The following is a 17,088-nucleotide window of genomic DNA, read 5'->3' on the forward strand; positions in this document are numbered from 1 at the left end:
ATAAAATCTACAGGAAAATTTGCATTGTACAAGCAAGGAATGGGCATTGATTTTCTTTTTAAACAAATCGACCCAACAACAATTATTTGACATTCATTTTACACCACACAAAAAAACAGGGAAGTAATGGCTGGAAAGGAGAATCCTGAGGTGGGCGGGGCATGCCTTTACTAGCTATTAGGAGTGCTACAGTGAAGTGGTCAACTTGAAGTGTGCGTGTGTGCCGGTGGGTATATACACATGTTTTATCTGTGTACATTTATATGTGTACATTTCTAATTGTCAACCACTGACCTGTCCTACCCACTGCCCCTCCCCCATCCCAGTTCTGTCCAAAGGCCAGGTGTGCACCAGTCTATACCGTTTCCTGGCTAAGAGTGGGGGCTTCGTGTGGGCAGAGACGCAGGCTACAGTCATCTACAACAACAAGACCTCTCAACCAGAGGCTGTGGTCTGTCTTAACTTTATCCTCAGGTAATGCCCCACCTCCTCTCATCTCCTTTTTCATGACACATATGTTAATCCCTTTCCATTCTCCCTACTGTACATCTTCTCCATACTTATCATCTGTCACTGTCTGTCTGTCTTTGTGTCTTTCTCTCAGTGTGGTGGAGCAGGCGGATGTGGTGTTCTCAGTAGAGCAGACTGGCTGTGGGCTGAAGAGTGATCCTGTCTCTGAGGCCTCCGAGGAGACCGTGTGTGACAGTGACAACAGCAGCAGTGCAGAGCTCTCCCTCCAGCTGAAGGAGAACCCAGAGGACCTCCTCCAACTGGCCCCTGTCTCAGGAGACCCCATCGTACCCCTCACAGGTCATCCTCAAACTTGAATTCACACCTTAGTACTATACTAACGTGTGGTTAGTGTCTCCCCTGAGATTGAAAGTTTGGGAGTTTGTTCCCCGGTGGAATACCAAAAGATTCTGTGGCCTGAGGTCCTACGACAGACTCGTGTACTAGTAGATCAAGCTGCCTCATGCTACAGAAGCAGCCTCCTGCCCTATGGGCCATTCTGGCTCAGACGAGGCTGACTTACTACAAATTAATTCACTGTCATTAGTGCTCACAGGGCTTTTTATGTTTGTGCCTTGACATGTGTTTCTGCAGACTTTGCGGAGCCGTCGTTCAGTCTTCCATCAAGCTCTGACTCCGCCCCAGATTTCCCTCAGGAACTGTGCACCCCTGAGCTGTGGAAGCTCCTCTCACCCATATTCAGCAAGCTCACCTCATCAGCACCAGCGCTGGTAAGAACTTTAGTTGATTCTTAAATGTCAGTAAAGATACAGTATCTAGAGTCTAGTGTTCTCACTGATGAGGAGTCCACTATATATCTGTCCTCTTCAGATCCCCATTGAGGAGCTGCCAATAGAGGACGAGGTGGCGAAGTTGTTTGCGGTCTGTCCAGATGAGAGCGTGCAGAAGAGAAACCAGCCTGAGGTACATGCAGTATACAGCTGAACACATAATGATGTGCATGGTCGCCACACAATTACCTAGCTAGACCACACACAACAGAGCTGGATTTCTAGTGCTTTCCTATTTCTTCAATACCTCAAACTATTTTGAGAGAGGGACATTAGTAAGAGGGAGCCTATACCTGGGATTGAGCAGTCTGTCTCCTGTGCTGGTAGGACATGGAAGTGGTTGATCTGGACATGCTGGCTCCGTATATCTCCATGGATGATGATTTCCTGCTCAGCGTCCAGGTCCCTGAGACCCCTGACAGCCCCTCCCCAGAGCCCCCCACTGCTACCAGGAAACGGTAACCATCATCTACTCTACTGACCCACTGCTGTCTGGGTCACACCAGTGAGAGAGACAAGCCGACCGGTTGGATTTAGTGACAGTGGTGTTTGGATGTTTTGGAGTGACAGTGATGTTTTGGAGTGACAGTGGTGTTAGTAGTTTTGGAGTGACAGTGGTGTTAGTGGTGTGGGCTGTTTTGGAGTGACAGTGGTGTTGGCTGTTTTGGAGTGACAGTGGTGTTGGCTGTTTTGGAGTGACAGTGGTGTTGGATGTTTTGGAGTGACAGTGGTGTTTGGATGTTTTGGAGTGACAGATGGTGGTGTTTGGATGTTTTGGAGTGACAGACGGTGGGTGTTTTGGAGTGACAGACGGTGGTGTTTGGATGTTTTGGAGTGACAGATGGTGGTGTTTGGATGTTTTGGAGTGACAGACGGTGGGTGTTTTGGAGTGACAGACGGTGGTGTTTGGATGTTTTGGAGTGACAGACGGTGGGTGTTTTGGAGTGACAGACGGTGGGTGTTTTGGAGTGACAGACGGTGGGTGTTTTGGAGTGACAGACGGTGGGTGTTTTGGAGTGACAGACGGTGGGTGTTTTGGAGTGACAGACGGTGGGTGTTTTGGAGTGACAGACGGTGGGTGTTTTGGAGTGACAGACGGTGGGTGTTTTGGAGTGACAGACGGTGGGTGTTTTGGAGTGGCAGACGGTGGGTGTTTTGGAGTGGCAGACGGTGGGTGTTTTGGAGTGGCAGACGGTGGGTGTTTTGGAGTGGCAGACGGTGGGTGTTTTGGAGTGGCAGACGGTGGTGTTTGGATGTTTTGGAGTGACAGACGGTGGGTGTTTTGGAGTGACAGACGGTGGTGTTTGGATGTTTTGGAGTGACAGACGGTGGTGTTTGGATGTTTTGGAGTGGCAGACGGTGGGTGTTTTGGAGTGGCTGACGGTGGGTGTTTTGGAGTGGCTGACGGTGGGTGTTTTGGAGTGGCTGACGGTGGGTGTTTTGGAGTGGCTGACGGTGGGTGTTTTGGAGTGGCTGACGGTGGGTGTTTTGGAGTGGCAGACGGTGGGTGTTTTGGAGTGGCAGACGGTGGGTGTTTTGGAGTGGCAGACGGTGGGTGTTTTGGAGTGGCAGACGGTGGGTGTTTTGGAGTGGCAGACGGTGGGTGTTTTGGAGTGGCAGACGGTGGTGTTTGGATGTTTTGGAGTGACAGACGGTGGGTGTTTTGGAGTGACAGACGGTGGGTGTTTTGGAGTGACAGACGGTGGGTGTTTTGGAGTGGCAGACGGTGGGTGTTTTGGAGTGGCAGACGGTGGGTGTTTTGGAGTGGCAGACGGTGGGTGTTTTGGAGTGGCAGACGGTGGGTGTTTTGGAGTGGCAGACGGTGGTGTTTGGATGTTTTGGAGTGACAGACGGTGGGTGTTTTGGAGTGACAGACGGTGGTGTTTGGATGTTTTGGAGTGACAGACGGTGGTGTTTGGATGTTTTGGAGTGGCAGACGGTGGGTGTTTTGGAGTGGCTGACGGTGGGTGTTTTGGAGTGGCTGACGGTGGGTGTTTTGGAGTGGCTGACGGTGGGTGTTTTGGAGTGGCTGACGGTGGGTGTTTTGGAGTGGCTGACGGTGGGTGTTTTGGAGTGGCTGACGGTGGGTGTTTTGGAGTGGCAGACGGTGGGTGTTTTGGAGTGGCAGACGGTGGGTGTTTTGGAGTGGCAGACGGTGGGTGTTTTGGAGTGGCAGACGGTGGGTGTTTTGGAGTGGCAGACGGTGGTGTTTGGATGTTTTGGAGTGACAGACGGTGGGTGTTTTGGAGTGACAGACGGTGGTGTTTGGATGTTTTGGAGTGGCAGACGGTGGGTGTTTTGGAGTGGCTGACGGTGGGTGTTTTGGAGTGGCTGACGGTGGGTGTTTTGGAGTGGCTGACGGTGGGTGTTTTGGAGTGGCTGACGGTGGGTGTTTTGGAGTGGCTGACGGTGGGTGTTTTGGAGTGGCTGACGGTGGGTGTTTGGATGTTTTTGGAGGGACAGTGTTGCTGAACGTTCCAAACTGTAACTTCCACAGAAGTCATGAGCAGGATGAAGACATGCCCTCCCAGCTGATGAGTCAGGACAAGAGACCGAGACACTTGGTGTCCCCCATCCAGCACAAACTGCTTCTCAGCTACGCCCTGCTGGTGAGGAGGGCCTTTAAGGTTGTGGGAGGAAGGGGTTGGGAACAGTGGATAACATTTGTTCAAGGTATCATTAAAATGACTTCATGCACAATGATGTGTTATTTAAGTTGAAATGGTTTGTTTGTTTCAGGACTGCCTGGAGGATGTAGACAACCCAGAGTTGGAGCTGGGGTCAATCCCCCACAGGCGGAGCCAACTGCTGACGGACAGAGACCCCATCCTCGGTGAAGCCCAGGGACTATGTGACACTGCAGGTACAAACACACGTCATGGTACTACTGTATCTTGGGCAAATATTTAGTACACAAATGCCAGACATGAAGCCTGTCATACTGTACCTACCAAATTCAACTTAGCTAATATCTACTGAAATAGGTGATGATGACCAATCCACCTCAGTTCTCCACCTCTTCCCCTTCTCTCTCATGTTCTCCCCCAGCCTTGATGAGGGACCTCTTCTTGTCCCGCCCACCTGACCCCCTGACCTCCTCTCTGACTTGAGGAAGCAGCTGCCAATCTTCCCCTGCCAGCTGGGGAGTGCAGAGATCACAGAGCCTCAACAGGATTCACACACTCCCCAACCAGACACCAGCACCTCCTACTCAGACTTCCTCACTGTTCACAACAACAGCCTGTTATGGTTTTCCTTCTTTTCTCTCTGAAATACTCTTTCATGTCTCAGAGTAGGTGGCAGTACTAGGTTCACCCCCCCCCCCCCCCCCCCCCCCCCCCCCCACCCCCTTCTCATTCAGGGTTGATAAGTGTTCTCCTCTATTCTTGTGAACACTTGTAGACTTTAGTCTAAACACTACACTTGACCCCATGGTGCTTCCGAGGTCAGAACAGAAGAAGAACCCATACGTACAGTAAGTCTGACAAAGTGGTGTTTTAGGACACAGTGATGACCCTTCAGTTGGTCTATTGTTGTTTAGTACGGTATGTGGACCTGACAGTCTGTACAGGACATTTTAGGTTAATTATTATATTATTATTTTGTAACAAACACACAACGGTTATCTCCCAATAATACCTCAGAACGATCGTCAGTGGCATATATGGGTCATTTTTATAAGAAAAGATCAAATGAATTACTACCAACACAAGCCATTGCTATTGACCAGTTGGATGCAGTACTCAGGCAGTTGTTACCTCAACAAATAATCTGTAGATCAAACTCGACTGTCATAAAAGGGCTCTTTGACTGTCATCTCTTTCCAACCAAACTGACAAATTATTTGAGGCATCTTTTTACCTCAGCTTTTTTTATATACTTTACATGCTAGACTTTAGAACAATTTGATGTATTAAAATGTTTTGTATGCTCGCTTATAAGACTACTATTGTATGAACCGCAATGTTTTCGTTGTTTTTATCATGTATTTTTCTAGGTGGCGCCAGATGATCACCTTGTCATTTAATGAGTCATTATTTCTTTTCGGAATATGGTTGCTATTTTGCAAATCCAGTGGATAAATATCTGATATACGCCTTTTGCGTATTCATTTCACACCAAGTAGAAATGACTACTTAACACCTTGTCAATTACTCCCCCGTTGTTGTCTTTTATTATGAATCTATCGTTTAGGAGAAAAGATCATTGGTTTGAAGCACACCCAGGATTTATTTTAGTTGCTTGTTTATAAGATTATTGCATTTAGATTCATCTTAATGTTTTAGTTCCATTTAGACATTTGCCTTTTATCATAACTTTCATTTTCAGACTAGTGTTATTGACTGAATAAACTGATAGACAAATTCACGTTTTATTATGTTAAGAAATACTGCCATCTTGTGGTGTTAATGGTAGATTTATATTTAGTTTGCTGCCTGACTTCGGCTTGCATCTTGTTGCTTTACTTGATATTCAATAATGCTCCTTTATCAGGGCAAACTGATATCGGAAACCCAGAAGTAAAATCTGTTATGTTACATTTGTCTGTCTAGAGATTAGGGCACTTCTGACCTTGTTTTATTCAGGGGAAGTTGAACATTTTCCAAGTGTGTGCCATGACCATAACACCCATAATACTTCACCATAGCTACAAAGTAACTGGCACTTTAGAGCAGGATTGTCCTGCTCGAGGGGTCCAATCCAGCCGTGTGTGTGTGTGTGTATATGTGTATATATATATCACACACATACATATGTGTTTGTGTATATACACTGCTCAAAAAAATAAAGGGAACACTTAAACAACACAATGTAACTCAATCACTCACACTTCTGTGAAATCAAACTGTCCACTTAGGAAGCAACACTGATTGACAATAAATTTCACATGCTGTTGTGCAAATGCAATAGACAACAGGTGGAAATTATAGGCAATTAGCAAGACACCCCCAATAAAGGAGTGATTCTGCAGGTGGTGACCATAGACCACTTCTCAGTTCCTATGCTTCCTGGCTGATGTTTTGGTCACTTTTGAATGCTGGCGGTGCTTTCACTCTAGTGGTAGCATGAGACGGAGTCTACAACCCACACAAGTGGCTCAGGTAGTGCAGCTCATCCAGGATGGCACATCAATGCGAGCTGGGGCAAGAAGGTTTGCTGTGTCTGTCAGCGTAGTGTCCAGAGCATGGAGGCGCTACCAGGAGACGTGGAGGAGGCCGTAGGAGGGCAACAACCCAGCAGCAGAACCGCTACCTCTGCTTTTGTGCAAGGAGGAGCACTACCAGAGCCCTGCAAAATGACCTCCAGCAGGCCACAAATGTGCATGTCTGCTCAAACGGTCAGAAAAAGACTCCATGAGGGTGGTATGAGGGCCCGACATCCACAGGTGGGGGTTGTGCTTACAGCCCAACACCGTGCAGGACGTTTGGCATTTGCCAGAGAACACCAAGATTGGCAAATTCGCCACTGGCGCCCGGTGCTCTTCACAGATGAAAGCACGTTCACACTGAGCACATGTGACAGACGTGACAAGAGTCTGGAAACACCGTGGAGAATGTTCTGCTGCCTGCAACATCCTCCAGCATGACCGGTTTGGCGGTGGGTCAGTCATGGTGTGGGGTGGCATTTCTTTGGGGGGCCGCACAGCCCTCATGTGCTCGCCAGAGGTAGCCTGACTGCCATTAGGTACCGAGATGAGATACTCAGACCCCTTGTGAGACCATATGCTCGTGCGGTTGGCTCTGGGTTCCTCCTAATGCAAGACTATGCTAGACCTCATGTGGCTGGAGTGTGTCAGCAGTTCCTGCAAGAGGAAGGCATTGATGCTATGGACAGACCTGCCCGTTCCCCAGACCTGAATCCAATTGAGCACATCTGGGACATCATGTCTCGCTCCATCCACCAATGCCACGTTGCACCACAGACTGTCCAGGTGTTGGCGGATGCTTTAGTCCAGGTCTGCGAGGAGATCCCTCAGGAGACCATCCGCCACCTCATCAGGAGCATGCCCGGGCGTTGTAGGGAGGTCATACAGGCACGTGGAGGCCACACACACACTACTGAGCCTCATTTTGACTTGTTTTAAGGACATTACATCAAAGTTGGATCAGCCTGTAGTGTGGTTTTCCACTTTAATTTTGAGTGTGACTCCAAATCCAGACCTCCATGGGTTGATAAATTAGATTTCCATTGATAATTTGTGTGTGATTTGTCAGCACATTCAACTATGTAAAGAAAAAAGTATTTAATAAGAATATTTCATTCATTCAGATCTAGGATGTGTAATTGCACATAGAGTCTGCACCCCAACCATGTGATCCATTTTCCTTTGACTAATTCGTCCCAGAGAGCACCATAACCGAGTAAGGTCAAGAGGTTTAACAATTAGAAACAATGTTGACTTTTAATCTTCTGTGCAATACAATATAAAATGTTACATTACATCATTTCATTTTTTTCTATTGAAAAGAAAAACTACATTCAATAAGTACATCCTGGGGGTTTCTGCCCCCGACCCTCCCCATTCTCTGGTCAATCATTTGAAGCAGATAGGAGAGGTGGTTGGTGCATACTCAGCGTGGGGTACACTTGGCATGGTGGAGGGTTTCATGTGCGTGCCTGGTGGGTGTAGAAAGTGCAGTGGTGTAAAGTATTTAAGTAAAAATAATTTGAAGTGCTACTTGTCTTGAGTATCTGTACTATTTATATTTGACAACTTTTACTTCACTACATTCCTAAAGAAAATGTACTTTTTACATTTTCTCTGACACCCAACAGTAATCTTTACACTTTCAATGCCTAGCAGCACAGGAAAATTCACACCCTTATCAAGAAAACATCACTGGTCCTCCCTATTGTGGACTCACTAAACACAATTTACAAATTGAGCATTTGAGTGTTGAGTGTGCCCCTGGCTATCCATAAATAGGTAAAAACAAGAGAATTGTGCCGTCCTATTATATAAGAAACAATCTATACTTTTACTTGTACTTTTGATACTTAAGTATATTTAAAACCAAATATTTTTAGACTTTGACTCAAGTAGTATTTTACTGGGTGACTTTCACTTTTACTTGAGTCATTTTCTATTAAAAGGTATCTTTACTTTTACTCAAGTATGACAATTGTGTACTTTTCCCACCACTGTGGTGAAAACACTTCCATGTGGTCAGTCAGTCACCACTCCCAAAAACAGCAGTCAAAATTGGACTGGGGTTGTAGCTAGAGCTCAAAATGTTTCAGGGGAGGGAGAACACAGATTTGACTCCTAAACTGACATCACCTGATCTCTGTGTACACTGTCCAGTCACCTGCTGGTTTCCATAATCGACGCTACAACTCAGCCATCATCGCAAATCATAATTCAACAAGGAAAGGAGAGTGAGTAACCTCCATTTCTACTCTCACCAGCTGGGTTGACCCACAGTGCACAATAGAGACACACAGGTCCCTGTGATGGAACAGTAATGGCATTATCAAAGTCACCTCAACAAACGAGGCTCAGGTCCCATCACTGATGGGATATAAACCATGTCTCCATGGCAGGATACACCTCATAACATCACAAACAGCCAATCAGAACTGGTGTTCTATGTATAAGGTTGAAACCCGATAAAGCTGGTAGGCTTGAATCTATATAAGTGCCTGAGCACATTTTAAAAAATCAGTACATCATTGGTGGGTAATACAAATACACCAGTCGCTCAAATGTTCTTGTCATCGGAAAGTGCAACTTGTATGGCCTGCACATCACCCTCACTCTGACCCTCTCTGGGATGGGATTCCATCTCTTCGTAAGGGGGCGGAAGGATATCGGGGCTTTGACTGGATGGATGGATACGGTGACTGGAATCTGATAGGTTGTGCGCTAATGATGGACCTGGAGCCGCCTGGGAAAGTAAGAGTTGGGTGGGCCCTCTGCAGGGTGGCAGGCGTTGCCCCCAGCTCCCATAGACAGCCTCCTCATAGCTGGGCAGAGACACAGGCAGGCCATGCACCATCAGATCCATCTGGTCAGAGGAGCGCCTGCTGAACAACAGTTGAGAGATGATCAGATGACTTCAGAGACAGGACACAGCACTCACACAGTGGATGGAGTTATCTACAATCTAATAGACACTACAGCTTTGAAACACCCACCATTGATGATAACAAGATGACTATCAAACAACTGAATTAAATTCTTCCGTCTCTTAAAAGGTCTTTCAGCTTTCACTCATCAGATTATTAAAGGGGCTTTCATTACAGGATGTGATGCCTTTCCAAGCCTCTACTTTTCAAAGCCACTACAGTGCTGTAACCATCCCTACAGAACAACACACCTGATTCAACCTAACATCAAGACCTTGATTAGCTGAATCAGGTGTGTTAGTCCTGGGCTGGAACAAAATCTACATACACTATAACGCACCAGGACCAGGGTTAGTAGTGACCACACTGCTATAGAGGCTCCAGTCATATGAATATAGTTGTGTGAGTGGCAGGGATAAGAGCCAATCATATCTGCCTACCTGTGTGAGTGACAGGGGAAAAGGCGAGACTTGATCACCAAGCAGGCCGTGGTGGTGAGGAGGAATATGGACACGCCCACCGCCGTCGTGGCAACGCTGGGGAGTGAGTGGGCCACCTTGTCCTCATAGTTAACATGTCTGTCTGAGAGAAAACACAACACAAACAATCAACACACACACCTACAACACACTTAGCTCTGGTCCAAGGCGTTACGAACGCCCTGGACCAGAGCTACAACACACTCGACAAACACATAATTTTGATGAAACACACTACTGACACTCATATGGACAGTATGATACAGGGTCTTTCAAAGGGAGTCATGCATCTGTAGGTGTGGTTTCTTATATCCATGATGCAGTACATTTCCGTGAGGTTTAATAGGGCAGAGGAAAGAGACTGGTTAGTTTGGTGACTTTGCTCACTTCCTGTTTCTTGATGCTGGTTTCCTGCCTCGATGCAGCACAGGCCTGAAAGAGGAAGCACGAGGCTCGGCTCTATGACTTGAGAGTAAGATGTTTAGAATCTGCTCTGTCGGCTTTTGCATCTAACATAGGTCAGTGATCTACTTGGTGTATGTTGTGTGGAAGTCCCAACAGTCTAATGTCAGCACTTAGCAGGACACACACCATACTGTTAAGCACCCTAAAACACTGCTCAGCTCCTCTCTAGTGTCATGCAATGTCTATGTAGGCTATACTCACGGCCATTGAAAAAAAAAGAGTCATGCTTACATAAGGATTATAGCTTTTAAATCTACTGGTACAGAGTGGATAGAGTGCATGCTTCCACCTGCCTCTTCCACATCCAATAAGAGGACGAATGAAGGGGGGTGTTCATAGCATTGCTATTCCTCAGCTTATGAGATGACTATGTAACATTTACATCATCCACCCATAACCTCTGTGCATAAAGACAACCAGGAACCAGGCAAAGTAATAAGTGTTAGGTGTCCGAGTTCATGCATTTACCAAGTCAGTGAGTCTGAGTACAGGGCCTACCTTAAATCACACTGCAACCTTTGACCTGACTGTAGTTTACCTAACACTCACCTCATATCAGTCACTCATGGACATACTCCACACAGACATGCTTTTGTAGGCCCGCGGATCCATTTCCAAAAATAACAATAAACACAAGGTCCAATTTCGAAATTTGTTTGTGTGCATCAGCAGTTTTTCTCTTGTTATTTCAGTCACTGATAGTCACTCAATTACCCCATGTCACCTAAAATGTTTTAGATTGGTAAATTAGTCTAACAGCCAGCTATCTAAACTTATAATCATGGTAGAATTTCTGACTGGGGGGCCCCCATTGATTTTGTTAGTCACTCTCACTCAGATATCAAAATATTCTCTACGCCCCATGGCAAAACATGTAGAATTGCAGGAAATTAACTCTAAAACTTCAATTTTGCTGTCAAGAGGGTGGCCACTAAAATATTTTGCTCACAAGATGGGCTACGTCTGGCTCTGACTGCATTCATGGGTATGGATGTGGGTAAGGATGTGGGTATGCAGATCCACAAGCCACTGCAGCCCCCAATGATGAGTTCCGATTCTATGGCCCCCACCCCCACCCCCATCAAAGTTGCCCATCCCTGCTCTAGTCCATTACACTATGGGCAAAGGTTTCCCGCTCCTCCCCCTTGGCCGTGGTGACTCAGTACACGACACTCACCTCGCATGGCGAGACAGGTGGGCACGCTGGGGATCCATTTGCCTTGGAGGCAGCGCAAGCTGCGCACCATCTCTTTTGGGATGGCATAGCCGGGCTCACAGAAGAAGTAGATCAAGCTCTTCTGGGGGAAGCCTCGGCAGGGGGAGGGCTCGCACCGGAAGCCTCCGTGTTCTGGCACCAGCGGGTAGGTGCAGTTCCCTTGCCTGCCTGCAGATGAGGCATACAGTTCAGTTGTTTGACTTTACTGTTGAATCTAACCTGCAGTTATTGCATCTCAAAGCTCTGTGATTCAGGTTTGATATTTGCTATTTTATTAGGATCCCCATTAGCTGTTGTGAAAGCAGCAGCTACTCATCTTGGGGTCCACACAAAACATGATATAATACAGAACATTAATATACAAGATCAGCTTGTGGACAGAACTGCATCAATTTAAAAATGGCACACGTAGAATACATACAAACTATCTAGGTCAAATAGGGGAGAGGCGCTGTGTCGTGAGGTGTTGCTTTGAAGAGGGGAAAAAGCTTTCGTTAAGAGAGTTTATTATTAGAGACAGTAGTTTGGATGGAGTAAGACAGGGGGGTGTCTGGGAGGAAGAGTCTTGCAGGTCAGGGGAGAGGGCTGAGAGTCAATGCACTGTGATGTCGGGTGTATGTCCAGATAGTTCACTAATTCCATGGATTACAGCTTTCGGGTGCAGTGGTGACTATTTCAACTAGTGCATGGTGGTGCAACATGGATCCCTAGCAGAGGTAATCACTGTGGGTGGGCAGTTGTGGGTGGTTAGCGTGGGTGGTCGGGGAGGGAGATGGATACCTGTGGTGAGGTCTGGAAGGGCGACCAGGAGAAAGAGCCCGTAGCCCAGAATGACATGTCCACGCAGCCATAAAGACCCCCACCGCGCAGACATCAAAACAGTCTACCTGCAGACACAACAAACAGAGGACTCAGTGCCCTGCAGATAGTCATGCACACACTTATGCACACACACAAGCATGCATGTACACACACACACACACACACAGTTGTTAAATACCAACAAATATCTAATCATGCACATGGAAATCATACCCTTTTGCTGTGACAAAGGCAGGGGACAGCAGTTCACAACTGCAGCTACCATGAACACAGACAGCCTGACCCTGAATGAGCGAATCAATGCCCTTTCATTTCCCAAAACTGAAAACTAAACTTGGGTTATTGTTTAACACCTGACATTTACCAACATTACTTATATGACTGGTAGTGTTTTTTTTCACCGGGTCCATATTTCCTGTGTTAGCAATCGACTTGGCACATAGGTACGGCACAAACACAAATGCCATGGTGTGGTGGGTTTTGGAGTGCCAGTCATCTCTGGAGCAGCGGGGGAGGTCCCTGCCAACACCATGTGTGCTGTTCTCACACAACCTACAGGTGTAGGATCTTCATTTGAGGCAGTTTGCTACAGCAGGAAAATAATCCTGCAGCAATAGGGAATGTGAATTATGTGGATTTTAATGAATGGACATTTTTGTAGGTGTTGATAACATTTTCGTAAGGGAAAACCAAGTCTGACATTTTTAAATGGAAATTACAAACTTCCGAAGCCTATCTATGAAGCCCATCTATTAAACCTCAAATACACTACGAATGTTACCTTTCCTGCATTGCTGGAAGGTTCTCCTGCAACAGGGTGATCAAATGAAGATCCTACACCTGTATCTATCAGGCAGTGAGCTGTGACCACAATGTAGGGGGGGTGGCATATTACTCACCATCATATTAAAACTTCTGTTCTGCACAAGCTGTGAAGTATGCCATTATACATTTCTCCAGCTCCATTATAAAGCATTACTTTAAAATGCGACACCATAAAATGAAATGTAATAAGTATGTATCAATAAAACGCACTCATTTGGACATGTCCAGTAAAACATTGATGTATTTCTCCTGTGTGGATTTGGTAAATGTTTCATCTTCTGCGTGCCAACAAGGATTCCCATGTTTGATGGGTTATTACTGACTAACTAACCTATTGGTTTCATGACTTTTGCTATGCAGTACTTTGCACTTTCTGCTCTGACTTTCAAACTACTCAGCTGCATCCCTTCGAGATGTTCCTGTTAGTGTAATACATGGAGGACTGACACACAGTGACACTTTTCCTGCCATCCCACTGATCCAAGAGGAATAGGTGCGCCTTCTGTGACTACACCCACATCCCATATAAGTGAACCATTATAATATGACTCACGCTACTTATGTCTTTGTGTTGTCATGGAAATTAGGACATGCAATCAATAGTGTTTTTAGTGTGTCCTATCAAGACACAAATGATAAGGACCTTGTAGACTACGGCAGAATATGGTAAGCTAAAGCTATTGTGTTCGTCAAAAGCAGGTAGGCTCATAGAAATAAGGCTAGTGTTTGTGGAACGTTCATGAGAAACCAACTAAATAGCCTATCAGCGCTCGCTGAACATAAATGCGCAAGGGAGCTGAATGCACAGGTGCAAACCCAGAAATCACCAGATACCCCAAAATAAATAACAAATGCCAAAGCTGACGCATTTATACCATATCCAGAATGCTATTATATCAAACCACTAATTGAAAATCACAATTTCTCTAGCCGAATAAACTCAACTCCCAATAATTCAAAAATGATTCCTACAGCCTACAAGCTAGCCATATCTTACATACGTTATATTATTGGGGTTAAACTGATTACATTTTGAAAAAAAATGAGTTGCCTAAAAATAACATCTCACCGATAAAGCTACTCACCTGTAGAATCTAGATATAGGAATATTCTGTCTAAGGTTTAGTCCAAAATGGAATAAAGCAATACTTCTCCGTCTGTTTGATGTACGATCCGCTCGAGATTAATATTTCATTTTTTTTATTCGACAAATCTCCTCCAGATGAATGTGGCATATAGCAACAAGTGGATCTATTTCACAGCCGCTGACAATTTAATCATTGCTCAGCTGTGTTTCTGACAGGAACTGAGAGACTTATCATAGGCTGCCGTCCCGACTACGCGCGCTGCTGACATTTGTTGATTCGTTTTACATGGCCTGGTGCCACGGGTGGGCGGAGCTGCCTTATTTTAGACAATTCCATGGGTCCTTAAAATATTCGTCATCCCCCGGGGTACCGGGCCATGCTACACGAACTCCACCACAGTAACCATTGAGTCTTCACACAAAAACCCCGCCCTGGAGCAAACGTCCGCTGGACCTTCACATTCTGGAAATTCAAGCTCAATTTCGCAGAGCTGTGAAAATGTAACTTTCAGTTCACCGCAGTGTAATGAGCGGTCAGTGTTTTCGACCACACTTTTTACAAATCCTGTTAAAAACAAAACTGTCCCCACCATGGTCGCCTGCTAAAATTAGTGAAGTGAACAAACAAAAGTATACAGTGCCAGGCCCGATACAGAATCATATCTGATAGAATGACTAGACGGAAGTGCTAAAAATAGTGCCGAGTGTGCTAATGCAACAGAATTTAGTTCCTCCCGGAGATACATTATTGTATGATGTCATATTTGATCTCATCATATTTCCCCAATGTATCAGGTTGATAAATATGAAAAGACAAACGTTTGGTTCTACCTAAGACACAATATAACTGACTTCTTAGCAGTCAACCACCTATATAGTACATGGGCTCCAGCCCATACTTTCAAATAGATGACGATTTAAAACCATAATCACAGCCAAATGTTATCATTCATCAACACCATCAGCAGTCTCTATGGGAGTGCCACAGGGTTCAATTCTCGGGCCGACTCTTTTCTCTGTATATATCAATGACGTTGCTCTTGCTTCGGGCGATTCCCTGATCCACCTCTACGCAGACGACACCATTCTGTATGCTTCCGGCCCGTCCTTGGACACTGTGCTATCTAACCTCCAAACGAGCTTCAATGCCACACAACACTCCTTCCGTGGCCTCCAACTGCTCTTAAACGCTAGTAAAACCAAATGCATGCTTTTCAACCGTTCGCTGCCTGCACCCGCACGCCCGACTAGCATCACCACCCTGGATGGTTCCGACCTAGAATATGTGGACATCTATAAGTACCTAGGTGTCTGGCTAAACTGTAAACTCTCCTTCCAGACTCATATCAAACATCTCCAATCTAAAATCAAATCTAGAGTCGACTTTCTATTCCGCAACAAAGCCTCCTTCACTCACGCCGCCAAACTTACCCTAGTAAAACTGACTATCCTACCGATCCTCGACTTCGGCGATGTCATCTACAAAATAGCTTCCAATACTCTACTCAGCAAACTGGATGCAGTTTATCACAGTGCCATCCGTTTTGTTACTAAAGCACCTTATACCACCCACCACTGCGACCTGTATGCTCTAGTCGGCTGGCCCTCGCTACATATTCGTCGCCAGACCCACTGGCTCCAGGTCATCTACAAGTCCATGCTAGGTAAAGCTCCGCCTTATCTCAGTTCACTGGTCACGATGGCAACACCCACCCGTAGCACGTGCTCCAGCAGGTGTATCTCACTGATCATCCCTAAAGCTAACACCTCATTTGGCCGCCTTTCGTTCCAGTTCTCTACTGCCTGTGACTGGAACGAATTGCAAAAATCGCTGAAGTTGGGAGACATTTATCTCCCTCACCAACTTCAAACATCTGCTATCTGAGCAGCTAACCGATCGCTGCAGCTGTACATAGTCTATCGGTAAATAGCCCACCCAATTTTACCTACCTCATCCCCACTGTTTATATTTATTTACTTTTCTGCTCTTTTGCACACCAATTTCTCTACCTGTACATGACCATCTGATCATTTATCACTCGTGTTAATTTGCAAAATTGTAATTATTCGCCTACCTCCTCATGCCTTTTGCACACAATGTATATAGACTCTTTTTTTTCTACTGTGTTAATGACTTGTTAATTGTTTACTCCATGTGTAACTCTGTGTTGTCTGTTCACACTGCTATGCTTTATCTTGGCCAGGTCGCAGTTGCAAATGAGAACTTGTTCTCAACTAGCCTACCTGGTTAAATGAAGGTGAAATAAAAAAAATATTTAAAAATTCCTCACATAGCCAAAGGTCAAGTCTAACAGCATTCATCATATGTGCTACACTGAAAATAACTGGGATGCAACTATTAATGTCACTAAGACCATTATTAACTAACTGTAACGTCATCAAGTTAACCTGTCAGCACAACTTCAAAACAAGTTCATTCCTGGTACCTCACTGGGAGTGGCATGTACAAGCCATAGTCCAAACTCTACACAGTATAAAATATCAGTGACTATGTTCCTCATTTTATCCTTTCTCACCACCTGTTAGGGCTACGCCTGTATTATGTTGTAACCCGATCTGTAGGTTGAAGCCCTGTTGGGCAAAACATCCCTCATTAAAGATGGAATATGTTATTTTTTCAGTGTGAATACTGAGTGCAGACCTCATAGGGGGTTGGGTTAAATGCAGAAGACACATTTGGGTTGAATGCATTCAGTTGTGCAACTAACTAGGTATCCCCTTTCCCTTCCTTATTTTCCTATTTGCAGTCACTGATAAAGCCACACCCCTCTATTTACTAATACAGTATTGCAGGATGTTTCT

The 17,088-nt window shown here is 45.6% G+C and overlaps 2 protein-coding genes across 3 annotated transcripts in view; one reads left to right on the forward strand and one right to left on the reverse strand.

Moving 5' to 3' along the window:
- The window catches only part of LOC110507593 (hypoxia-inducible factor 1-alpha-like), a 30,907-nt gene extending 25,166 nt beyond the window's left edge, over window positions 1-5,741 (forward strand). The window contains exons 8-15 of the mRNA XM_036964854.1: window positions 327-474; window positions 605-810; window positions 1,105-1,241; window positions 1,342-1,434; window positions 1,629-1,759; window positions 3,799-3,910; window positions 4,041-4,164; window positions 4,350-5,741. Coding sequence (XP_036820749.1) covers window positions 327-474; window positions 605-810; window positions 1,105-1,241; window positions 1,342-1,434; window positions 1,629-1,759; window positions 3,799-3,910; window positions 4,041-4,164; window positions 4,350-4,411 — 1,013 coding nt within the window. The 3' untranslated portion in view covers window positions 4,412-5,741. The remainder of the gene's footprint in view (window positions 1-326; window positions 475-604; window positions 811-1,104; window positions 1,242-1,341; window positions 1,435-1,628; window positions 1,760-3,798; window positions 3,911-4,040; window positions 4,165-4,349) is intronic.
- A 1,936-nt stretch (window positions 5,742-7,677) lies between these two features.
- Window positions 7,678-14,751, reverse strand: LOC110507595 (sushi domain-containing protein 6). Of its 2 annotated transcripts, none has more exons than XM_021587680.2 (5): window positions 14,264-14,751; window positions 12,312-12,418; window positions 11,493-11,699; window positions 9,812-9,953; window positions 7,678-9,329 (listed from the first exon to the last, which is right to left on the reverse strand). In XM_021587680.2, exons 2-5 carry the CDS (start codon window positions 12,403-12,405, stop codon window positions 9,005-9,007), a joined length of 768 nt encoding a protein of 255 aa, XP_021443355.2. In that variant the 5' UTR covers window positions 12,406-12,418; window positions 14,264-14,751; the 3' UTR covers window positions 7,678-9,004. The 2 variants fall into 2 exon arrangements, with proteins under 2 accessions (XP_021443355.2, XP_021443356.2); XM_021587681.2 differs by having other exon boundaries at window positions 7,678-9,326; window positions 14,264-14,735.
- Between the last annotated feature and the right edge of the window lie 2,337 nt (window positions 14,752-17,088).

Source organism: Oncorhynchus mykiss, chromosome 27 (assembly GCF_013265735.2).
Source record: "Oncorhynchus mykiss isolate Arlee chromosome 27, USDA_OmykA_1.1, whole genome shotgun sequence".
Lineage (NCBI taxonomy): Eukaryota > Metazoa > Chordata > Actinopteri > Salmoniformes > Salmonidae > Oncorhynchus > Oncorhynchus mykiss.